General features: G+C 37.8%; 2 protein-coding genes across 3 annotated transcripts in view; one reads left to right on the top strand and one right to left on the bottom strand.

Annotated features, from left to right (window-relative positions):
* Positions 1-27,477, top strand: part of smyd4 (SET and MYND domain containing 4) — a 63,438-nt gene that overhangs the window by 3,406 nt on the left and 32,555 nt on the right. The window lies entirely within an intron of this gene.
* Positions 12,297-27,448, bottom strand: ovca2 (OVCA2 serine hydrolase domain containing). Of its 2 annotated transcripts, none has more exons than XM_053645757.1 (3): positions 27,232-27,448; positions 26,848-27,011; positions 12,297-14,400 (listed from the first exon to the last, which is right to left on the bottom strand). In XM_053645757.1, exons 2-3 carry the CDS (start codon positions 27,005-27,007, stop codon positions 13,886-13,888), a joined length of 675 nt encoding a protein of 224 aa, XP_053501732.1. In that variant the 5' UTR covers positions 27,008-27,011; positions 27,232-27,448; the 3' UTR covers positions 12,297-13,885. The 2 variants fall into 2 exon arrangements, with proteins under 2 accessions (XP_053501732.1, XP_053501733.1); XM_053645758.1 differs by lacking the exon at positions 27,232-27,448 and adding an exon at positions 27,109-27,204.

Below are 27,477 nucleotides of genomic sequence, written 5' to 3'. Positions count from 1 at the left end.
TATTTCCATATAGTGTAAATTGAAACATCTTCTTTTAATCTTAATCCTAATCTTATACTCCACTAGAGGTGACATAATGAACGATAATACAGTACTATTCCATAGGACAGAAAGTAGGAGGACAATTTTTTTAATCAATGTCTAAAAAACAAACAATTACAAAACACACACGCACACAGTGGAGTCACCACAAATATGTTATTGTATATTGTAAATCATTTTAAAAAAACCCATATTTTTTGGGTAAGTCCCACGTTTACCTTACCTACATTTCTACCTTATAGGGAGTGATCAAACGCAGCAGGAACTCATTTCTCAGTTGTTGTAGTGTTGCGCCCTCTAGAGGTCAAATAATATAACGGATGGTTTGGATGAAAAGGTAGTGATTAGCTTCATATTTATGGAGATAAAGACCAAAGGTATCCGTGTTGTAATCTCTTTAACTGCTATTTGACTGTATTCCATGCTTTTACTATGTTATCGCTGGGCTTCAACCCTTACAATAGTTATAACTAGACCCATATAGGTTTTTGGCAAAAAATGCTTGCACAATGCTTACAGTGAATATTTAATGGATTTGTTACATCTGTGTTAGAAAAAATAAAGTCACTCAGTATACAATGACTTTGCCGATTCATTAATATTTTACAGCAAAATGTTTTTAATTCTTTGTGTATTTAAATTAATTACTATAAACAGAGAAAAGTCTACTGTCACTGAAAAGAAGGGTTCTCTGCCTTACACTATAAGAGGCCGTGTGCTGATGCTGCAGTTACAGCACATAAACTCTTACTGTTCATGGCAGGAAGCAGAAGGGGGACACAAACATAGAACACACCAATAATGGATTTGTAATTATTCTCTGGTACTTCTAGTACATCTCCTCCTGCTCCTCCTCCTCCTATTACTACTACTCATAACAACAATAAATACATGAAAAATTCTGTAACATACAGTGTTGCCATATATACTGTATATATACAAATTATATATGGCCAAATGTATGTGGACACCGGACCATCACACCCATATGTGAGCATTCCCAAAACTGTTGCCACAAAGTTGGAAGCACATAATTGTCTAGAATGTCTCTGTATGATGTAGCATTAAGATTTCCCTTTGCTGAAACTATGGGGCCTATACAAACTTGTTCCAGTTTGAGAATGCCCCTGTGCACAAAATGATGTTTGCAAGGTAGGTCTGAAGAATTTGAGTGGCCTGACCAGAGCCCTGATCACAACCCCACTAAACACCTTTGGATTGAATTGAAATGCTGACTACGTGCCTGACCTCACTAATGCTCTTTTAGCTGAAAGGGCAAATCCCCACAGCCATATTCCACAATTTAGTGGAACGTCTTCTCAGAAGAGTGGAGGTGATTATAACATCAAAGGGGGATTAAATCTTAAATTAGATGTTCAAGCACATGGGTGAGATTGGTCAAGTGTCCACATACTTTTAGCTAAATAGTGTATAATAGAGCAAGGAAAATGTCATTTAAAATACAGACTAATGTGACTAGTAGATGTGGTTTGAAGTACTGAACCTAGAAGGAAAAGTACTGAAATTGCACATTCTCCCCAATAAGAGAAGACTATTCCAATGCAAAAAAAATTTGGGATGAGTGAATAGAATAGATTGAATGAAAGCATGTTCAGTAAAGAATCCCTCTCCTTGTGGTGAGTCAGATGCTTTGCGGGGCTAGTAAAGACCAAATACTTTCTAGTTCTTAATGACTGCATGAAGTAGAGGGTGAGAGTAGGAGTGAGAGAGGCAGAGAGAAGAAGAAAAACATAGAATGAGATTAATTTACAAATGTGGCATAAAAGCAAAAGAAATGTGCTAAAATAATAAGGGAGGGAGGTACATGTGATAGCCATCTCCAATAAGTACACACTGTCCACATAAAAGGAAAAGCAGCATGAGCACAAGCATGTGTGCACATTCATGAATGAATGTTTACAGTGGTGTCTGAAAGTTTGTGAAACCTTTAGAATTTTCTATATATCTGCATAAATATGATCAAAAACATAATCAGATTTTCACACAAGTCCTAAAAGTAGACAAAGAGAACACAATTAAACAAATGAAATAAAAATTTGATAATTGGTCATTTGTTTATTGAGGAAAATGATTCAATATTACATATCTGTGAGTGGCAAAAGTATGTGAACCTCTAGTATTAGCAGTTAATTTGAAGGTGAAATTAGAGTCAGGTGTTTTCAATTAATGAGATGAAAATCAGGTGTGAGTAAACACCCTGTTTAATTTAAAGATCTATCAAAGTCTGATCTGGTTTGTGGAAATGTATCATGGCATGAATAAAGGAGGTTTTTGAGGACCTCAGAAAAATAATTAGTGATGTTTACAAAACCATCTCTAAAGAGTTTGAACTCCACCAATCTACAGTCAGACAGATTGTGTACAAACAGGAACTTAAAGGCCATTGTTACCCTCCTGAGGCAAACCAACCAACAAAGATCACTCCAAGTCAAGACCTTTAACAGTCCACAAGGATAAAAAGAACCCAGGGTAACTTCTAAGCAAATAAAGGCCTGTTTTACATTGGCTAATGTTAATGTTCATGTATTCACCATCAGGAGAACACTGAACAACAATGCATGGCAGGGTTCCAAGGAGAAAACCACTGCTCTCCAAATAGACCATTGCTGTCTGTCTGCAGTTTGCTAAAACAAACAAACAAACAAACAAACAAAAAAACAAACCAAAAAAAAACACATGGACAAGCCAGAAAACTAATGAAAAATGTTTTGTGGATAGATGAGACCAAAATAGAACTTTTTAAATTCTGAATTATACCAGCGAATTCTGAAGGAAAATGTCAGGACCTCTGTCCGTGATCTGAATCTCAAGAGAAAGTGGGTCATGCACCAAGACAACGACCCTTAGCACAAGCCGTTCTACCAAAGTACGGTTAAAGAAGAATAAAGTTAACGTTTTGGAATGACCAAGTCAAAGTCCTGACTATAATCCAAAAAAAGTGTTGTAGAAGGACCTGAAGCCAGCAGTTCATTTGAGGTATAATATTATTGTCTCAGATTTTCACACGAGACCTAAAAGTAGATAAGGAGAACCAAATTAAACAAATGAGACAAAAATATTATACTTGGTCATGAGGACCAAGTGAAGTCATGTGAGAGGCAAAAGTATGTGAACCTTTGCTTTCAGTATCTGGTGTGACCCATTTGTGCAGCAATAACTGCAACTAAACATTGGCTTGGAGAAATTTTAGCCCATTCCTCAGTACTAAACAACTACAACTCTGGGATGTTGGTGGGTTTCCTTACATGAACTGCTTGCTTTGGGTCCTTCCACAACATTTCTATTGGATTAAGGTTTTGTAACCTTTTTCAGCCTGATGAGCATCAAAAACTCTTTCTGTGGGCCTCACAAATCTCCTTTGTTCATGCCATGATACACTTGCACAACCGTATTGTGAGGATCAGCCTCTTCACAACAAGATACCAGTTATTTAAATAAAACAGGGCGCTCACTCACACTTGATTGTCATCCCACTGACTGAAAACTCCTGAGTCTAATTTCACCTTCAGATTAACTGCTAATCCTAGAGGTTCACATCTTTTTGCCACTCACAGATACAGTGGCAAGAAAAAGTATGTGAACCTTTTGGAATTTCATGGTTTTCTGAATAAATTTGTCATAAAATGTGATCTGAACTTCATCTAAATCAAGGGTATTGACAAATATAATGTGCCTAAAATAATAACACAAAAAAAATTCTGATCCCTCATGTCTTTATTGAACACACTCATTCAACATTCAAAATGGCAGTGGAAAAAGTAAGTGAGCCCTTACAATTAATAACTGGTTGACCCCACCTTGGCAGCAATAACCTCAACCACACAATTCCTGTAGCTGTGGATCAGACCTGCACATCGTTCAGGAGGAATTTTTGCCCATTCTTCCTGGCAGAACTGCTTTAGCTCTGTGATATTCTTTGGACGTCTCATGTGTATGGCTCTCTTCACGTCATTCCATAGCATCTCTATTGGGTTGAGGTCTGGGCTCTGACTTGGCCACTCCAAAAGGTGGATTTTGTTTTTCTGAAGCCATTTTGTTGTTGACTTGCTCTGGTGTTTTGGGTCGTTGTCCTGTCGCATCACCCAACTTCTGCACAGTTTCAGTTGATGTACAGACATTCTTACATTATCCTGAAGAATTGTCTGATATTCTTGGGAATTCATCTTCCCCTCAATGATTGCAAGCTGGCCAGGCCCTGAGCAGGCCCAAATCATAATGTTTCCTCCACCATACTTTATGGTTGGGCTGATGTTTTCATGATGATATGCCATGCCCTTTCTATGCCAGATGTAGTGCTGTGTGGTTTTTCCAAATAGTTGAATCTTAGTTACATCAGTCCACAAAATATTTTGCCAATACCGCTGTGGAGTGTCAATGTGGTCTTTTGCAAACTTCAGGCATGCAGCAATGTTCTTTTTAGTAAGCAGTGGCTTCCTTCGTGGTGTCCTGCCGTAGATACCATGCTTGTTAAATGTTTTACGTATTGTAGACTCATGAACAGAGATGTTAGCCAGTTCCAATGATGCCTTCAAATCTTTGGCTGTCATTCAGGGTTGTTTCTTACCTCACTGATGAATCTTCGTTGTGCTCTTGGTGTCATTTTGACTGAGCGCCCACTTCTTGGTAGAGTAGCAACAGTCCCAAAGTGTCTCCATTTGTAGAATGTTTGCCTAACTGTAGACTGGTGAATTTCTAAAGTCTTTGAAATCACTTTGTTACCCTTGCCAGCTTTATGTAAATCAACAATTCTTGATCGTAGATCCTCTGAAAGCTCTTTTTGGCGAGGCATGGCTCACATAAGCATGTGCTTCTTCTGCAGAGCAAACTCCAAAAGTTTGAGGGGTTTTTATTAGTCAAAGTCCACACCTCCAAACTCATTTTCTTAACGAGACTCCAATGAGCTTTTTTGAGGTCATTAACTCAAGGGTTCACATACTTTTTTCTACAAGCACTATGAGTTTTTTTGGTTGTTCTCAATGAGGGATCATGACATGACCATGACCATGACATGAGGGATCAGAATTTTTTTTTGTGCTATTATTTTAGACACATTATATTTGTCAATACCCCTGACTTAGATGAAGCTCAGATCACATTTTATGACCAATTTATTCAGAAAACCATGAAATTCCAAAAGGTTCACATACTTTTTCTTGCCACTGTATGTAATATTGGATTGTTTTCATCAATTAGTGAATAACCAAGTATAATATTTTTGTCTCATTTGTTTAATTGGGTTGTCTTTGTTTACTTTAAGGACTTGATTTTCAGTGAACATCTGATGATGATTTAGGTCATATATATGATATTTAGAAAATTTAGAAAACTTTCAAGCACCACTGTACCTCCCTTCTCAAAGTGTAGTCTCACCATTGAACTTAACAAAAACCATTTGAAAAGTAATTGTAATAAAGCTGAGTGGTTTTTTTTTTGTATATAAATGGTGAAATTCATACAGTTGCAGATAAAGAATCATAAAAAAAAGCCTAATAATGCTAGACTTTACTCTAATAGTACTTTAGATTTTATGCCTACCGATACGGGATCTGAGTCCTTTTTTGACACTATAGAAAGACTCAATCATGATATAACACATAGGAGGTAGATGGTAGATATTTAATTTTATGCAGAGACTGATGCCACCTTTACTTTCATCGCTAATGGTATAATGTGTCCTGTGGATTATCAAATCCATACTCATTGTAACAAACAGAGACATCCTCTTAGTATATCACTGACCTCATCAAGTGACCCAAGCCCTTGTGTTGAGTATCTCAGCTCTAGTTAAACCTTTTGGAGTAGATTTCTATGTGCTTTTTTCCTACTTGTGGTGTCATGGTTTCCTACTTGTGGTGTCATTGGCCTTGATCAAATTTGTATGTTATATCATAAAGTTGAGAAATTGTCTAATGGTTCTGCATAAGCCTTAGGACTTATATCTACCACATTACAATCACATTGGATGATAATTTAGCAAAACCGGGTCACATTAGAACATGTCCTCGCACAACAAGGGTACTTGTGCAGTGGTAGGCCCTGAATGCTGTACAGATTTGTTCAACCCTACCATAAATTTGACTCAGTACCTTAAAGATCTAGAGGAGTTGAGTGACCATGTTAAAATAAGTTAACAATGATAGGTTGGGTGCCTGGCTAGTCTTCTGGTGGCAGTATGGCAGAGAAATTCTATTGTGTATCATAGTATTCTTTGTCATCCTCCTGTTTACAAGCTCAGGCCATAGAAATTACAGTTATTTTGGCTACTGTTACAGTGGGGGAAATTGAGAAGTATTGAACACGTCAACATTTTTTCAGTAAATATATTTCCAATGAGGTAATTCACATGAAATTTTCACTGTCACATCAGTATTAACTCAAGAAATCCGCAAATATAAAGAAATCACAACATTAAAGTCCATAAATAAAGTTATGTGTAATAAAGAGGAATGACACAGGAACAAAGTAGCCTATTGAACAGACTAAGAAAAGCAGTTCTCCAAGGCAAAGTAAGGCAAGGACCATCTGAAATCCGTAAGTAGTTAGAAAGTAATTATACCTCCGATCTGTGCAAATTAATATCAGCTGGGTTGGTAAATTGATGGTCTATGAAAAGGCTTCTCGTTAGCAAGGTGTCACGCAGGAAACATCTCATGATGGGTAAAAGCAAAGAACTTTTAGAAACACTTAGAGGCAGGTAGCATCGTCACAGAGAAAACAATAGGGAATGCACTCCACCGCCATGGCGTCTATGCATGCTCACCACGCAAGACTCCATTGCTAAAGAAAAGGCATATCGAAGCTCGTTTATCGTTTGCTACAACTCATTTGGACAAGCATATGAAATACTGGGAGAGTGTATTCTGGTTATACGAGAGCAAAATTTAACTTTTGATCTTTTTGCTGTCATACTACACACCATGTTTGGAGAAGAAATGGCACTGCACATCACCCTAAAAACACTATACCAACAGTGAAGTTTGGAGGTGGAAGCATCATGGTGTGGGGCTGTTTTTCATCACTTGGTACTGTCGGACTTCATATAATTGAAGGAACGATGAATGGAGCCATTTACCGGGAGATTCTTGAGAAGAATCTGCTGCCATCCACCAGGATGATGATGAGACGTGGGTGGACCTTCCAGCAGGACAACGGTCCAAAGTATACAGCAAAGGAAACTCTCAATTGGTTTCAGAGAAAAATCAAGGTGTTAGAATGGCCCAGTCAATCACCTGACTTGAATCCAATTGAACAAGATTTAAAGAAAACATGTTTAGAAAAATGGGCCAAAATCACACCTGAATACTATGGCCGATTAATTTCTTCATACAGGAAGTGTCTTGAAGCTGTAATTACAAACAATGGCTTCTCCACTAAGTATTAAATAAATTTAGTTAGTGTGTTCAATGCTTTTTTCCTGTGTCTTTCCGCTTTATTACACATAACTTCATTTATGGACTCTGATGGTTGGATTTCTTTATACCTGTGGATTTCTTGAGTTAATACCAAAATCTGGTGAAATTTTCATGTGCATAGCCTCAAAAAAATCTTGACGCATTCAATACTTATTTCCCCTACTGTATGTATAAAGCCTACATTTAATGTGACATTATTACTCTACTTCATGGGTAGAAGTGTAAGACCTATCCTTATTATTGGATATGTGGATATGTAAATGGATAATCACCTGGCCTTTTACTCAGTCCTGTTACCAGAACTCATGTCATTTAAAAATAATGTTTAAAAGCATGTCAACTAATTACTTTATTTTCCCCTCAAGAAAGTATTTATTTTAAAGAAGTAGTTGAGTTGTGACTAAACAAATCACTACACATGTACAGAATTTTTTTTCCTCTAAAAAAGCAAAGCCATTTGGATAAACAATTGGATACATGATGGACCAAACATAATTGAAAAAAATAGTGGTTTAAATTTTATTTATGTTTTTGGAAGAAAAAAAAAACATTTTAGTAACATGAACATTGGGTAAAGGGAATGTGTGTGTGTGAGATTTCTATATTGAAGGGATGTGCTATGTGTTTGTAGTTCTTCACAGCAAAGGAGGTGGAAAGAGGGAGAGAGAGGGAGGGAGAACCATAAAGAGGGGAGACAGAGAAGGGGGTGGGTGTGTCTCACTCCTTCCCCTGTAGTATGCCATGGGTGGGTGTTTCTAGCTACTGCATAGTATGGGTTCTCTCCATCTTCTACAAAAGGTAAGAAAGACAAAGACAAAAGTTGAGGATATTATTTAAGTCCTCAGATCTGTGCATTGATTACATAAGATCAATTAGAAAATCTTCTTGCTTGTCTACAAAACATTAAACATTCAGTTGGAAAAACTACATCCAATTATGTTTTTGTTCTAGAATTGCATTAAATCCATGAAAACAAACTTGCCTGACATTTTCTAAGAAGGCTTCTCTTTATAAAAGTAACAGGGCTGAAAGTAACAGGAGTTTTTAGCATAGAATTAGCAAAAATATGAAATATAGTCACATGGCATACATGCTAGTAGCAGGAGGAGACTGAGCACAGTGATTTACCAAAAATTTAGCATCTAGCATATAGCATCTAAGAAATAATTTAGGTAACAGGACTGTATGTTGAGATTGTCCTTCTCAATCATAATACAATATTATGAAATATACAGAAAAGAAAACGAGAGAACTTACTTTTGGTCTTCCCATGGCCTACAGTAGATCCAGATGATACAACTTCCTGGTGAACATATGACTTGTGAAATTATCCAAATTTTTCAGAGGGACACAACTTAAATGTGTATTTTAACTAAAATATTATGGATTTCTTATGGAAAAAAATATTTAAACCATAGATAAGAAATGGAGTCACACAACAATGCAAAAAAAAAAATAAATAAATAAAAATTCTGAAGAATTTTAATCTTTATACTTAAGGTTAAGTGTAGCGTTAAAGAGTGGGCACAGGTAACAAGTGATATTTTTTTCAGTGTTCTAGGTAGTTGTTTATTAATGTTTTATATGATATATTTTAAATTTTCAATTAGATTAATGTGCAGGACACCTTGCTTAATAATATATTAATAAATATCTATTTTTCAGTTAATTTTCATGCATATTTATACATAAATGTCCTGGGGATGGAAATGGCACCCATTCGGTGGAATGGCTCTTATAGAATTTTTTGAATAGTACAGAAAGTTTAAGCTTGCTTTTATGAATGACTTTAGGGTCATCCAAAGTGAGGAATTATGGGTTATTTTTCTGTTTTCCATAATTATGTGATAAATACATTATTATATCATTTAAAATGAATTCAATGTGATTTTTACTTACTCATGGTTTCATGATGTATACATTAACATTTTTCTGGGTCACAACGTCTATTGCCCTTGCTCATGTTTTATGTTTTACTCTTATTCTAGCCTTGGGATTATCTATACTGTCTGCAGGCATGCACACACTGGTATATAAAGTCGACTATGTCCAGCTCTTGATTAGACTATAGAGTGCCCAGACTGTCTTTGTGCATACAATAAACCATCTCTTTGATTGTGCCCTGGCTCCTGGTCTCCTGATTCTTCAGTCATTTTACTTCTGGTAAAGCTGTAGTATTTTTATCATCCAGAAAACATTTACAACAGAGCACAGAACTTTAACCAATGATCTACCACTGTCTAATAACAAACAAATGGTTACTTTTCAAATGTCCTAAAGTTAAGCATTAAACAATAAAGAAGAATGATGATTTCCATAGAGACCAAATAAAAAGTACAGTACTGTGAAAAAGTATTCGCCTCCATCCTGATTTCTTCTGTTTTTGTGTACATCTCATCTACCACCCCAATTCTGAAAAAGTTGGGACAGTATGGAAAACAAACAAACAAAAAGAGTAATTTGAAAATTCTATTCACCCTGTACTATACTGAAAACACATGATTAACACATTATCGTATGTTTTACTTTGTGAATTTAATTTATTTTTGAAAATATACAGTCATTTCAAATCTCATGACTGCAACACACTCCAAAAAAGTTGGGACAGTCGACTGTTCCATAAAACTTAAACGTTGACACTGAAGACACCAGCTGGTTAAGTTGAGCAAGCGGAATTTTCCCCCATTCATTCATGCATTTCTTCAGCTGCACAACTGTACAGGGCCTTCCTTGCTTCATTTTGTGCTTCATAATGCGGCACACATTCTCAATCAGAGACAGGTCAGGACTGCAGGCAGGCCATGCTAGCACCCGCATTCTGCTTATGCAACCATGTGCTTGTAATCCGGGCAGAATGTGGTTTGGCGTTGTCCTGCCTGAAAAGACAACGTCTGGATGGCAGTATATGTTGCTCCAAAATGTGTACATATCTTTCTGCATTAATGGTGGACAGTGTTGATGTTTAGCTTCTGCTTTGCATAAAGCCTTAACTTGCAACTGTGGATGTGGCAGCGGATGGTGTTGCCCGACAAAGGATTCCTGAGCCCATGTCAGGATATCCATTACAGACTCATGACAGTTTTTAAGACAGTGACGTCTGAGGGATCACGTGCATTCAGAAGTGGTTTTCGGCCTCACCCTTTATGCACCAAGATTTCCCGGACTCCTTGAATATTTTAAATTATATTGTGCACTGTAGAAGGCGAAATGCCCCAAATCCTACCAATTTGTCTTTATGGATTGTTGGATTATTCACTGACGCATATGTTGACAGATTGGCAAGCCTCGACCCATCTTTGCTCTTGAAGGACTAGGCATTTTATGGAGTACATTTTAATCATATACTATGATTAGACGATTGCCTCACCTGTTTCACACCACCTTCTTATTTCAACTTGTCACATCGCTATTAGTCCTAAATTGCCCTGGTACCAACTTTTTTGGACTGTGCTGCATGCATTAATTTCAAAATAAACATTTATCTTCAAAAAAAAAAAAAACTTTGCAGTTGATTAGGTAAAACATCAAATACCTTGTCTTTATATGTTTTTTGTTCAAGTCAAAGTACATTTACAAATCACTCCTTTTGAAGTTTTAGATCTTCAAACAAAATAACAAAATAAAGGCAATCTGAGTAAACACACAATACAGTTACTTACTTATTTTTTATTGAAGCAAAAAAAAAAAGTTATCCAATGGCAATCACACATGTGAAAAACCAATTACCCCCTTAAACTTAAAATCTGGTTGTTCCACCTTTACCAGCAATAACTGCAACCAAACATTTGCGATAACTGGAAATTAGTCATTCACTTACTTGAAGGACTAGGATTTACTTATATGCTTTGGATCATTGTCTTGCTGCATAATCCAGTTGCACTTGCGTTTCAACTTGCAGACTGAAGACCAGACATTCTCTTTTAGGATTTTCCAGTAGAGAGCAGCATTTATGTTTCCCTCAATTATTGCAAGCTGCCCAGGCCCTGAAGTAGCAAAGCATCCCCACACCATCACACTTCCACCAACATGCTTGACCATAGGTGTGATATTCTTTTTGTGGAATTCTGTGTTTGGTTTATGCCAGTAATGGGACCCGTCTTACAAACAGTTCCACTTTCGACTCATCAATCCACAGAACATTCTCCCAAAAGGTCTGAGGATCATCAAGGTGTGTTTTGGCAAAATTCAGACTAGCCTTAATGTTCTTCTGGGTTAGCAGTGGTTTTTGCCTCACCACTTATCCATGGATGCCATTTTTACCCAGTGTCTTTCTGGAGTCATGAACGGTGACCTTTATTGATGCAAGAGCAGCTTGTAGTTCCTTTGATGTTGTTCTTGGCTCTTTTGGGACTTGCTGGATGAGTAGTTGCTGTGCTCTTGGAGGAATTTTGGATTGTTGACCAGGTTTGGGAAGGTTCACTACTGTGCCAAGTTTATCCATTTGTAGACAATGGCTCTCACTGTGGTCCTTTGTGGAGTCCCAGAGCCTTTTAAATAATGCTCTAACCCTTCACATACTTCTGTATTTCAATCACCTTCCTCCTCCTCATTGATCAGTGACAAATCAATCATTACATAAAAAAGAAGAGAGAGAAACAGTCCATGAGATCTGGACATGATCATGGCTGGGATGCTGGAGCACAACCTCACTTAAGCTACAAAAGAACCCAAAGTTCCAGTACATGCACATGCAAACACACAAATAATTGTTTCTGACAGTGAATAAGTCCTCTGACTCCGTAAACTCTAGAGAGTGTTGTGTATTGTGATGAAGCGTGATGAAAAAATTGGTCCTGTACAAGAAAATTGATGGCAAGGCTACAATAGCACTTTTGTGCAAAGGTGTTTTATTGACAGTGCTCCAACTTACAGTCTATTTACAATCCACCAAACGTGCACAAAAATATAGACATCCATGTGAAGGCCCAAAAAAGAAGACAAAATAGGGGAAAACGGTGGAAAATGGAGGAAAACTATACAAAAATATATACATTACAGCTCTTGGCTGGTCAATCCTGCCACAGAACAGTAAATACCTACAAAATACTCGCACTGCAACCACAAACTCGAAATTATAACCCACTCTAAACAAACAAACAGGCCTGGCTTTTAATCGAAAGCTCCACCCATATGGACTCCTCCATGTTCTTCCTGAGGTAAGCATTAAAACAGTAACTTTTCATAAACGACAATACATACAACATATAATCTTCAGTATTATAACATATATACCCAATCATCAATATTCATTATATAACATAATATATATAATATTCACTTTTATACAGGAATTAACTTGTGCTTTGTATTCCCCGCCCCCCGGCTTTCTGGATCGCTTCCGGGGTTTGTCATTTGCTTCCGGTAACCTGGACTAAGACGTAATAAGACAACACGACGTGCAGCTAAGTACAATAAACATTTACTGGTGAATGTATCTGGTATCTGCGTGTTTTCATTGTGGGCTATGAGGGAAGGATACGGTAATGGAGTGGATATGTGAAAAGCAAATAAGTTTAAATAACTTTTTATTTTAAGTATGTTCTGAGAACATCTAGATATGTACAACCTGTTTTAAACATCGATCCATCCACCCATTTTCTATACTGCTTATCCTCCTGGGTCACAGGGAACCTGTCCCAGGGAGCATTGGGCACAAGGGAGGGTACACCCTGGACAGGGTGCCAATCCATCGCAGGGCATAATCACATACACACTCACACAACCATTCATATACTACAGACACTTTGGACATGCCAATCAGCCTACCATGCATGTCTTTGGACTGGGGAACTAAACAGGAGTACCCGGAGGAAACCCCCGTAGCACAGTGAGAACATACAAACTCTGCACGCACAGTGCTGTAGCGGGAATTGAACCCCCAACCCTGGAAGTGTAAGGCAAACGTGCTCACCACTAAGCCACCGTGTGTGTTTTAAACAGTTTTATGTAATTAAAAAAAAAAAAAAAACAAACAAACATGGATGAATTATACAGTATGTCATATACACTATATGGTCAAAAGTTTGTGGACACCTGAACATCAAACCCATATGTGGGCCTTCCCCAAACTGTTGTCACAAAGTTGGAACCACTGGATGAACTGGAATGCCGACTGTGCCCCAGGCCTCCTTATCCAAGATCAGTGCCTGACCACACTAATATTCTTGTGGCTGAATAAGCAAATCCCCACAGCAACATTCCAAAATCTAGTGGCATGCCTTCCCAGAAGAGTGGAGGTTATTATAACATCAAAGGGGACTCTACATTTGGAATGGGATGTTTAAAAAGCACATACAGAGTGATGGTCAGGTCTCCACAAAACTCTGACCATATAGTGTACATGGTTTCCCCATATTAAATTACACTAAAAGGTTGTGGGTGTATTTTTTTTTTGCATGCTTCTCCTCATTCTACTGAAACCTCTTCAGGAACTCCTGGTAGATGTGTTTGTGTGTAGAGGAAGCAGGAACAAAATGTCCACCTTGGTGAGTGAGGATGTGAGCTCCTAGGAAAAGGGGCAGCAGGTCTTGACTCATCTGCTCTGAAATTACCTTATCATCCTGCCCAAACACGTGTAGTGAGGGCAGCATGATACTCACACCCTTGTAGAAGTACTCATGCTGGGCACAAGCACTGCGGAAACCGGCAATCAGAATGGCAAAGCGGAAGTTAAATGTAGGGTCTATTTTCTGCTCCTGCAAGGAACACAGCATGGCTACCAAGGCAGCACCTTGACTAAAGCCCAGGATTCCATCAAAGGGGCCCAAATCCATCACTGCTATCCGCACAGCCTCCAGACTCTGCTCCAAACCAAGGCTGCTCTCACACTCCTGCCTGGAATCAAAGCTGCGAGCCTGGACATCAGAGAACCACCAGGCCCTCTGATTATCATCCACACTGGCAGGCTTCTCTTGCACCTCGGAGTCTGGACAGAACAAGTATACAATACATGACTTTCAAAATTCTCAAATTACAATAATAATCAAGCACAAAAAGTAGACATTTACAGTAAAATTGACTAATGCAAGGGTAATAATTATTGAGCATGATACATATTGAAATGTTGATCTAAATACTGTATGGACAGCTTGTCTAGAGGGAAGACGATACAAGACAGTGTGTCTAATATGATTTCCAGTGCAATCATTTTCTAATCCAAACCACGTGAATGCATATTACAAACAGTGTTTGGTAAGTTACTCAAAAAAAGTAATCCACTATAGATTACTAATTACTACTTTAAAATTGTAATTTGATTACATTACTGATTACTGCACGTAAAAAGTAATCAGATTACTAATTACTTTACTTTCACATTACTTTCAAAAACCTATCAAATCTACAAAAATAAATGCAATTCTTTCAGTAATTTTAGCGCATGTCAATGTATGACATGATCAGAAAAAGTTGGATTTATAATAAAACATGCCAAGACGTTCCCTATTGTTGCATTGGAAGTCTGCCAAATACCCATCTATCTCCCAGTGGCTAAAGGACGTGAGGTTTTTTCTAAAACTCAAGAAAATAAGGTATACAATGAAGGGTTGTACGGACAAGTTTTTTTTATAAATGGCATCCCTTTATCGTATACTTTATGGAGTTACAGACACTTCCCACTTAAATTTTTGTGCCTGTTGTTGGGTCTTACAATATCTATATAACCAGCGATAGTTATTGGGTAGCCATGATGAGCCGGGGGGGCGGGTTTACTTTTAATTTTGTTTTCCCTTGTTAGTATAAAAAGAAAAAAAAACCTGTGAATGTTTACTGCTGTGTGTTGCTCAATTTGTTTTTTTTTCCCTTCTCAATGGAATATTTGGGAAAGGGAGGGGAGGAGAGAAGGAAAAAGGTGATGTTCAGCAGACATGTTTGGTAGACGTGTTCAGCAGAAATGTTTAGTTCAGCAGAAATGTCCAGCAAAAATGTTCAGCAGAAATGTTTAGTTCAGCAGAAATGTTCAATAAAAATGAAACTGGAAAAAAAAACATGCCTCCGGTGTTGTCACTGTTTGTAAGCCTACCAGACTGATAAAATGTAAAACTTTTGTAACTAGGCTTGTTTGGTGTCTCTAGCCAAGGGGAGGAACAAGTAAGCTATGGGTTTAGCTACTACAGTGCCATGCAAAGTACATTATCTTTCCTTATATCCTTCTCTTTCCTTTCCTTATTTCGTTCCACGTAAACCGAAACTAGAACAAGGCATTTACACACTAACATTCTCTGGTGCTGAGCAGGAAAACAGTGTTTCAGTTTCAACCCCTTTACTAAAAAAATAAACCCCCCCAAAAAAGAGTCATATATCCATTTTTCCTCACACTGACTGTGTGAGCTAGCGTCTGGCAGAATTGAGAGCTGTCAGCCAATAAGACATGTATCTTCCTGTAAACCCTGTCTGATTGGTCTAACCTCTGTTCACTGAAGATTTTAATAAAAAATCTTAAAAAATTAAATTTTTTTACTGATGTTCAGTTGCGTATTGACAAACTGCTCCAAATGGAGAATTAGTCGGGGCTAAAGAAGAAATCTTCGGGGCAAAATGTTATTTATTTTAAAAATGCATTTTACTTAATATTTTCTTAACAATAAATTTGTAACCCATGTAATGTAGTTTTATTGATATTAGTAATTAATCAAATTACATATTTTAAATGTAATGCATAATATATGTTTTGGAAAAAATGTATGAACCTCTAGGAGTATGAGTTCATTTAAAGGGGCAACTAAAGTCAGGTGTGTCAAACAAGGGCATGGCAATCAGGCGTGAGTTTAGCAGGTCTTCCCACGTTCCAAGAACATAAACTTGGGTCTTCACTACACAGGTTTATGGAAGGGCACCATGCCTCAATTAAAGGAGATTCCTTGGGACCTCAGAAAAAGAGTTATTGATGCTCACCAGTTATCATGAGTTTGACCACCACCAATCCACTGTGAGGCAGATGATGTACAAATGGAGGAAATTTGGTGCCACTGCTACTCTCCTAAGGTGATCGCACAGCAAAAATCACTCCAAGGCTGCAGTGAATAATATTACACAAAGTCACAAAGAACCTAAGGACTTACAGCCACTCTAGCACTGAGTAATGTCAATGTTATGAGCCCACCATCACATTGAACAAAAATGGCAGAACAGCAAGGAGGAAGCCAATACTCTCCAAAAAGAACACTGCTGCCCATCTGATGTTTGCTTTAGACCAGGGGTTCCCAAACTTTTCCAGGGCAAGGCCCCCCAAATGGCATTAACATTTGACCGAGGCCCCCCTTTTGTAAAATGTCTTTAAAACACATTAAAAATACAGACTCCTGGATACCCCCCCCCCTTTTTTTTTTATTAATAATTACATCTTACATCTTTACATTACATTAGGAATTGATTGTGTATGTGGTTGTCTGAGAGTGAGAATTTATTTTTCACACCAAATTGTCGAGGCCCCCCGGGCGGCCCCCACTTTGAAAACCACTGCTCTAGACCACATGGATAAGCCAGAAACCTACTGGAAGAATGTTCTGTGGACAGATGAATCCAAAATAGAACGTTTTGGTTTAAATGTAGTGTTATTTTTGGTAAAAACTGCATTCCAACATGAGAGCCTCATCCCACTGTGAAGCACATAGTGGCAATATCATGGGGCTGCTCTGATTGGTGGAGACCATACTCTTTAGAGATGGATTTGTAACCTTTTCCAGTCTGATGAGCATCAACAACTCTTTTTCTGAGGTCCTCAGAAATCTCATTTGTTCATGCCATAATACACGTCCACAAGCAGGTGTTGTGAAGATCAGATAGCTCCCTGTTCTTTAAATAAAACAGGGTGCCTGCTCACAACTGATTGTCATCCCATTGATTGAAAACATCTGACTAATTTCACCTTCAAATTAACTGCTGATCCTAGAGGTTCACATACTTTTGAGACTCACAGATATGCATTATCGGATCATTGTCCTTAATAAATAAATGACCAAGTATAATAATTTTGTTTCATTTGTTTAATTGGGTTCTCTTTGTCTACTTTTAGGACTGAAAATCTGATGTTTTAGGTCATATTTATGCACACACACATTACATATTATAATTACATATTATATATATATATATATATATATATATATATATATATATATATATATATATATATATATATATACACACACACACACACATATATACACATTATATATATATATAAAATATGTGTATATATGTGTGTATGTGTATATATATATATATATATATATATATATATATATATATATATATATATATATATATATATATATACACACATACATACACACACATACACACACACACTCTATATATATATATATATATATATATATATATATATATAAAATATGTACATATATTTATTACTGGAAGTATTATAATTTTGTTCTGGTAAAGGGAAATCCATTTTTAAAACTAGAAAAAAGTATATAAACAAAACTATTGTTCTTTATGAAGAGGAGAAAAGGTTTATTAATTTGTGTTGATGGATTATTGGTTACTCTCATATAATTTCCTTGGGAAACTTTAACAACTTCAGATTCCACACCACCAATCATGAGTAAGATATCATATTACATGTTGTATTATATTTTGGCCATAAAAAGGTCCAGTACTGGATGTGTCAGTCTTTACACAGCAGTTCTATTACATTTCAAGAAGTTCAATTTGAGTGCGTCTTTGCACCAAGTTTGGCCTGATGGGGGTATAATAAGTTTGGCATTTATTTTTTTTGGGGGAACGTGGGGTAGGCATGACTAAACACCTTCTCAATTGGTGCACTGGTTGCCATCACTTTCCTGGCCTCCTGATACAGCCACGGAACATCCTTTGCATAGCTTTTCCACAAACCATTCTTTAGAAGCGGGGGCTTGTATGAGCACCGGTTTGTGAATGGCAGTTTGGGGAACCCGGGATCTGAGGAAAACACGGTCATGGAATCCTCACTTCCTCACTGCTGGCCGACATCATCACGTCCCTCACCAGCCTTCACCAGACCCAGCATCAGGCTCTCCTCCAGCTGTACCGAGATTATGAGCAGGGCATCAAAGACCTGCTCGACGACCAGGCAGCAGATCAGCAGGTGCTCCAGGGCCTGTTCCAGCAAGACAGTATTCCAGCCAACATCATCAAGATGGGACCACAGGATGACCCGGAAGAGTTTCTGAAGTTATATGAGCACTCCGTGGTGGCACTTCCGAGAAGTGCCCCAGCACTGGTCGCCAACATGCTGGAACGCCCAAACCTGAAACATGCGATTTTAGCCACACCCTAGAACAGCACCATCAGCACTTCCGGTCGCTAACTTTCCGCAAGCTCGGCTGCCCATTTACATTCGCCCAGAAACTGTGGGACACCTGTCGGTGGTGGCTGCTGGTTGAAGGACGTAGCGCCGAGGACGTGATCGACCTTGTGGTGCCGGGAGCAGTTCATTGTCCAACCTCCAAAAAGAATGGCAGAGTGGGTCCAGTGCCACCATCTGGCGTTGCTCGATGAGTTGGCAGAGGAACACTTGGAAGGGTATCCGGGGGCAGGCAAGGCTCTCCCTTCTTCCTCTCTCTCTCTCACACTCTTATGCCTCTCCCTCTCTTCCCCGCCCAATCCCCGTCCCTGCTCCCCGGAAATGGGAGCCAATTCTCCCGAAACCAGCATGATGGTATGGGGAATGTCTTCTTAGCACACATTAGGACTGTTAATACCAATCAATCATCACTTGAATGCCACAACCTATTTGATTATTGTTGCTGACCATGTGCATCCCTTCAAGGCCACAATTTACCCATCTACTAATTGTTGGCATGAAGCTTGATCATGCTGGAAGTAGCAAAGTTGTCTCAAACTGGTTTCATAAACATGACAATGATTTCAGTGCTCTTCAGTAGCCTTTGCATTCACTGCATCTGAATCCCAATAGAACACCTTTGGGATAAGGTAGAATGGGTAATTCGCAGCATGAAAGTGCACATGAAAAATCTGCAGGAAATGCATGATGCAATCATGTCAACATGAACCAGAATCTCAAAGGAATATTTCCAACATCTTGTGGAATCCATGCCATTAAGAATTGAGGCTGTTCTGAGAGCAAAGATAGGCCATACCCAGTATTAGTATAGTGTTCCTAATATGTTGTATTTGCCTGAAATTGAGGCATGAGGTGCTCTGATTAAAGAAAATATGACAAAATGCACACATCCATTAGTAAAACATACATGAGTCCTTCACTCATGTTCTAATGTTACTAATATCAAATGATATGGTTTATGAATAACTATGTGCAAAAAATATATGTATAAGGGCGTACTCGCACTAGGTCCTGTTGCCTTCTACTCTGCCCAAGCATGATTTATTGAAAGCATGAACATGTGAATAATTATTAGTGACATTAGGTTAACCTTAGCATTACATTTAGTGACATTAGCATTACATTTTGCTGACAGGACACGGGCTGAATGGCGATGCATGATGGCCCATTCGGAGGTAGTTTATAACACTGCAATGTGTTAGCATCATTAAAAATAACTGGCTATCGCTAACATTACATGGAGCATAACGTTAACTGGTTTTACAGCCACAATGCCAGCTGCCTCAAACAAAAATAATATAGGACCGTCTTTCAGGTGCTTCGCCAAAGTCCAGGTGTTTCCTCACTTTGTTTGAAATGAACGATAGCATCGGTTGCACACCAGAAACCGATACTAGCTTTCCTCTCTTTTCCTCTCAACGAGTCGGGGCAGAGCTAAACTTGTTAAGCTAAGCTAATCTTCTGTAGTTTTTCCCGTGTGCTTGTAGGCGTTTCTTTTCTCCTTCACCACTTGTGGACCGACTAAAACACTTGCGCGTATTTGCTGCCCCCATCAGGTCCGGAAGAATCGCAACCCCGGTACGTTCGGTACAATCGGTACCAACGGAAATGCTGAAAAACAAGTATCGTCACATTTTAAGAACGTTGGTACTGACTTGGTACCGAAGTATCGGTTCTCATGACATCCCTAGTATGTAATGAGGAATGTTTACACAGCTATAGTATGAACTGCTTTTATAGAACCAAAAAAAAAAAATCTAGTATGGCCATGTGGAGTAGAGTTTTTATGGTGCAACTTTAAAGCTCATGATCCATATACATACATAAGAGCTGCAACAACTAATTGATAAAAACGATAGTAATTGATTATAAAAATCGTTGTCAACGAATCTCATTATCGATCAGTTGGTCTGCACGTGGCACATGTTTAATCAGTATGTTACTTCTGTTCCGAAAACACGCTTCGGAGATTAAATACTAAAGTTGTGTCCCAAATGACGTACTATACACTTACACTATGCACTTTGTACTCTACGGTCTAGTGTGTGGATTTCAGAAAGGTAATATCATCTAAAATGGAACACCAGCGTTTTTTTTTACTAACCGGAGGTATAAGCCGCTTCCTAGTCAGTGGCGCATGACGTCATATGCACGTAATGCGATGCCACTAGCTTTAGCCTAATACCCAGAGTCACCAACAATGACTTTCTTCAGTTTACGTCAGTGATACCTTTTATTCCCAACATGACCTCAGTCTCCATCAGACGGAGGCGAAATTGTCACATGACTGAGCAAAAAAGTGTGCAACCTCCAAGTCAGGAGGGCATTTTATATTAAACACCACAGAGAAGAGCAAACTTTACAAAGCGAAGTTTGTGTAGCACGAAAGCATGACAGTGATGATGTCACGAGTTGCTTAAAAGGTTTATTTTAATTTAAGTTTATTGTCATTATATGCTGTATCAGTGTAACTTCTGTTGCTTATCATAACAGAAGTGATGTGTTAGTAACGAGGCTGCCTTTTGCTCCTCACGCGATAAAGACACACTGATACAGATTGGGAGCGCGAGTAAGATCTGTAATGTCTAGTTAAAACACGATGATCAAAAGTAAACACAAGTGAAATAATATGTCTAAAGGCAGTGAGTAACAGAAACCATAAGGTACAGTGAAAGAGAGTTTAATTCGGTACTTTTTGTGCATCCATAAAAAGTAATGCATCCATATATATATATATATATATATATATATATATATATATATATATATATATATATATATATATATAAAGTATTTAAGCATATTTTTTATGGATGCACAAAAAGCACTGAATTAAACTACAGTCCTAAATGAATAATATATATTCTGGTGGGTGTGTGTGTGTGTGTATTGGGTACACACACACACACACACACACATATATATATGAGTATTTATGCATTACTTTTTATGGATGCAAATAACCAAATTGATTAACTTCAAAACATCTCATTTGAATATATTTTGATGCATTTAACAAAAAAATATATATTATTTAATCATTTTATAAAACCTTTCCTATGGACCTCCTGCAATTACACCACTGACCACTAGGGATCCGTGCAAACGCTGCACTAGATGGTAGGGTACACCGTACATACTGTAAGTGTATAGTACATCATTTGGGACACAACTTTAATATTTACTCTCCGAAGTGTGTTTTCGGAACAGAAGTAACGTAATGAGTAAACGTACCATGCGCAGACCAACTAATCGATAATGTAATTCGTTCACAACAATTTTCATAATTGATTATTATCGATTTAATCTATTAGTTGCTGCAGCTCTAGTCTCATCACATTGACAATTACACATTACATTAAATGTTTGCATCCCTGGATATTACTGTTAGTTGTTTAATGTTTAGATCATAAAACAGCTGTCAAAGAGAGACGATATGTCCCCCTAAATGTCTATGGTGGTTATGGTCCTGACTGGTCCTGATGGTACAAGCTGCAACTGTGCCAGATGTTACCCCACACAGAGAATGCAACGTGCCTGATCGCCCGAATATTAAGTATTGTTTAACTAATATCAATAATTAAACATATATTCTATTATACATGTATTTGTGAAGCAAATTTCCATGACTTTTCCAAAACTTTCTGGGTTTATTTATTTTTCCAAAACTTCTCCAGGCCTGGAAATTGCTATTTTAAAATTCCATGACTTTTTTCTTCTTCCGTCTGGCACAAAGTTGTGAAATTTTGCACACCGAGTGGGGAGGGTCTAAGGAACATTCTAAACAAATTTGGGTCAAGTGCTGACAATGCTCTAGCGCCACTACGGGGTCAAAATTGGGCCTAATTTGGAAGTACCTTTATGGTCATAACTTTTGAACCATTTGTCCAAAATTTAAAATCATCTTCAAGCTTCCCAAAAGTTATCAAAAGAATTTTGCATACTCTGAATGGTTTGCCCATATTGGGCCAACAGATCTGACAGCAAAGCCATCAAACAGAAAGTGAGGTTTTATCTTTAGCAATGACTTTGCACACTGACACAAAACTTGGGAGACAACAAATTTCTTAACAGCACCACCTACTTGTCAACAACATAAAATAAAAATTCATTTTTGCTACTCCTCTTCCAACCTGTGTCCAAATTTGCCTCACATCATCTTCAGACCTGGCTAAATTAAAATTATCAAAGGAACTCTGATATTCAAAACCATTCTCCCATAACGGACTGGCAAATGCATGAAACTACAAATCATTCTTATCAATCCCTTTGACTAGTCATGGCTCTGCTTTCCTGTGATTACTTATGCAACAATTGTAGTGCGTCTGAATTATTATCATCATCATCATCATCATTATTAAGGGTCTGTTTGTAACCCTATTGGAACTGTTAGGATTTTCATATTAATAGATGTTATTATTATATACATTCTTCACTAAAACATGATGAGCAGCCCAAACAGCAAGTCATAGAAACACCAAACTTTGGTATATGCTGCAGAATTCCCACTGCTACTCAGTGAAGTAAAAGGGCCAGCATGGGCCTGATGGTGGCACTATAGTGCAGGCATTAACCTTTGTCCTATATCTCGGGAACCATTTCTTTTTTTCGTCTTATTCCATGGCTTCTGATGTATCCAGCTAGAACCCATGCACTAATTTCTGCAGTGAATTTTAATTTTTTTTTTGCTAATTTGCACAATATGTAAAACAACTTTTGCAAACGAGTCCTATGGTTTTTAACTGATCACAAATCTGGTGTTAAACTATTTCGGGAGTAATATTAATTATTCTCAATAATTATCAAAAAAGCATGCTGACATTTGTAAACAATATGGCCACCACATATCAATCAGTTCTAAGAAGGCAGAGTGTATTACACTCAAAAAACTGTAACTCATGAATGCTTTGTGTGCATTCAGATGAAACTTGAAAGGCCTATATGTGACAAGATTCTGAGGTGATGTGCAAAGTTTGGGGCTTGGTCATGCATAGGAACTAAGGTCAGATAAAAATGTTGGGTTTTTTTGGCTGACGCATTTGGTGTCTGTTGGTCAGTACTCCACTTTCTTTTTCAGGACATTCCAAATTGTACTGGCCATGCCCAATGTTTGTTCAATGCCTCTGATTAATTTGACCTCTTTTGTCAGCTTCAAAATGGCTTGCTTTTCTCCCATAGACAGCTCTCTGATCTTCATTTGGTTTATCATTTTTTAACAACAAATGCAGTCTTCACTGGTGAAACTGAAGGCTAAAACCAAGAGTTTGGGAAACTAGAGCTATTTATAGTTTAAATTGTTTCAATCTAACAGGACATGCCTGGGTAACAAGAAACACATGTCAGTCACATGTTCCAATATTTTTGCTCACCTACAAATTGGGTGGTCTGATAGAAAATGTGGTATGTTCTATGTTTTTGAACACATCTGCATATAAATACAAGGACATAAAAGCTGAAATTCTAAACTTTTCATATTCATCTTTTGATCTCAAACCCAAATGTTTTCAGTCTATAGCAAAAACAAATGTACTCGCCTTGCTGTTCGAATAGTTTCAGAGGGGACTGCATATATAATGTTACACACACCTGTACACTTATGCAGTTATCTAATCAGCCAATCATGTGGCAGCAGTGCAATGCAAAAGTCATGCAGATACATGTGAAGAGCTTCTGTTAATATTCACATAAAACATCAGAATGAAAAATGTGTGATCTCTATTGGGACACACACTCACACACACACACACACACACACACACACACACTTCCCCCACTGTGTATGTGTACAAGTATTGAACGCATCAACATTTTTTCAGTAAATATATTTCCAATGAGGCTATTCACATGAAATTTTCACCAGACATCAGCATTAACTCAGGAAATCTGGAAATACAAAGAATTCACAGAATTAAAGTCCATAAATAAAGTTGTGTGTAATAAAGTGGAATGACACAGGAAAAAAAAAGTATTGAACATGCTAAGAAAAGCAGTTCTCCAAGGTAAGGTAAGGCGAGGAACCAATTGAAATCCATAAGTAATTATACCTCCTGTGCAAATTAATATCAGCTGGGTTAGTAAATTGATGGTCTATAAAAAGGATTTTTGTTACCAAGGTGTCACAGATGAAACAGCTCATGATGGGTAAAAGCAAAGAGCTCTCCCAAGACCTTCACAACCTTATTGTTTTGATGGAATCGGATACAGACGTATTTCAAAACTTCTGAATCCTCCAATAAGCACCACTGGGGTCATTATCCACAAGTGGAAGCAACATCACTTCGTCATCAACCGTCCACACACAGGAGCTCCTTGCAAGATTCCTGACCAGAAATTCAGAAGAATAGTCAGAAGAGTAGCCCAAGAGCCAAGGACCACTCGGAAAGAGCTCCAGAAACACTTGGAAGCAGCAGGTGCCATCATCACTGAGAAAACAATAGGCAATGCACTCTACTGCTCACGCTCACCCCACAAGACTCCATTACTAAAGAGAAGGCATGTCGAACCTCGTTTAAATTTTGCTACAACTCATTTAGACAAGCCTATGAAATACTGGGAGAGTGTAGTCTGGTCAGACGAGAACTTTTTGGATGTCATACTACACACCATATTTGGAGAACAAATGGCACTGCACATCACCCTTAAAACACTATACCAACAGTGAAGTTTGGAGGTGGAAGCATCATGGTGTGGGGCTGTTTTCATCACATGGTACTGGCAGACTTCATATAATTGAAGGAACGATGAATGGAGCCATTTACCGGGAGATTCTTGAGAAGAATCTGCTGCCATCCACCAGGATGATGATGATACATGGGTGGACCTTCCCGCAGGACAATGATCCAAAGTATACAACAAAGGAAACTCTCGATTGGTTTCAGAGAAAAAAAAAAATCAAGGTATTAGAATGGGCCGGTCAATCACCTGACTTGATTCCAACTGAACAAGGTTTAAAGACAATATGTTTAGAAGAATAGGCCAAACTCACACCTGAATACTGTGGCTGATTAATTTCTTCATTCAGGAAACATTACAAACAAAGGCTTCTCCACTAAGTATTAAATAAATTTAGTTAGTGTGTTCAATACTGTTTTCCTGTATCATTCTGCTTGATTACACATAACTTCATTTATGGACTTTAACGTTTGGACTTCTTGAGTTAATACTATAGAAAATATTTATGAAGCGTAATCAACGTGTGTAACTAACATTTGGATATGTTAATGAAGTGCATTCAATATGTGTAACTAAGTTTTGGATATGTTAATGAAGTGCACTCAATATGTAACCAACATTTAGAATTATTACTTAAGCATAATCAAATAATCAGTATTAGTTAAAAATAAAACAATCTATATGTATAATCAATAGTTAGAAGCATAATCTAAATCCATAGAACAATGTTTGATCAAGTTATATTCTGAGTGTGTATTGAGTTGGACGAACTGTGTTTTACTGTACAATAATTGTTCTTTCTGTACCAGCCAGTATCCCCCTCCACAGAAGCAGATATAACTTTGAGGCTGATACCAATTAATGAGCTAGGGTAAGGCTTGTGAAAAAAAAGACGAGTGTGGATAAAGGTCAGGACACAACAAGCCTGTGTGAAACCTTGTTTTTTTGTTGTTGTTTTTAAAAAAAGAAGAAACCATGACCTCATGAAATCGTAATTGCGCAGGCTCCACAAATTTAAGATAACACATAGACATGAATATTTAATTGTGGCAAAAACATTGTTCTGTTTTAATGGGGAAAGGCAAAACCCCACCTACAATGAATACGCTGTGGAGGAAGGTATATAAAATGGTGTGTGCTTGCATAATTCGGACTTTCTGCAGACTGTCACACTTTATTGGTTTTCAATAAAGTTTACTTACTTTTTGATATCTACTAAACTCTCGGTCTATGATGTTTTTGGCTTAGGCTAAAAAGGTTGATTTATCCACGACAATACCGAAGTCCGATGAAAATTTCATGTGAATAGCCTCACTGGAAATATATTTACTGGAAAAAATGTTGAAGCGTTCAATCCTTATTTCCCCCACAGTATATGTATGTATACACACTTACCGTTACTAGTGGGGACTTTATGTGGCGCATCAATGTACACGAATTCAACCTGTTTTTTAAAAAGTTTTCGCAAAGCTCCAGTCTTCTCTCGGAAAGAGGTGCTGCTTTGCCGATAGCCGTGAACACACAGGATCCGAAGCGGAACATCGGCTTTGGACATGATCCTTGAATACAGCGTCACAAAAGATATAGTTTACTTATAGTCTATAGTTTATAGAAAGAACAGTGACCAACAAATATTCAGTAGAAACATCAACTGACGAGGATTAAATAACACTGAAGCTATCTCCCAAATGATGTACTATACACTGTGCACTCTACCGTCCAGTATATATATTTTAGAAAGGTAGTATCGTCTCAAATGGAACACGATCTTTTACTTACCGGAAGTAGTACCGTTTCCTAGTTGATGGTAAATGACTTTAAACGCACGCAATACGACGCCGCTAGCTTTAGCAGAGTCAACGAAGGGTGTTTCGTCAGCGCCGTTGAAAAAGAGAGTTGCGACACTCCCATCGATTCGAAATATCGTGATACATATGTATTTATTTATGTATTTATTATACAGATGTCTCGCGCTGGAGTATGAAAATAGTGCATTGGCGAGTGTACATGGGGATGTCCACTCGA

This window comes from Ictalurus furcatus, chromosome 16 (genome assembly GCF_023375685.1).
Source record: "Ictalurus furcatus strain D&B chromosome 16, Billie_1.0, whole genome shotgun sequence".
Taxonomy (NCBI): Eukaryota; Metazoa; Chordata; class Actinopteri; order Siluriformes; family Ictaluridae; genus Ictalurus; species Ictalurus furcatus.
This window is presented reverse-complemented; position numbering and strand designations above follow the sequence as displayed.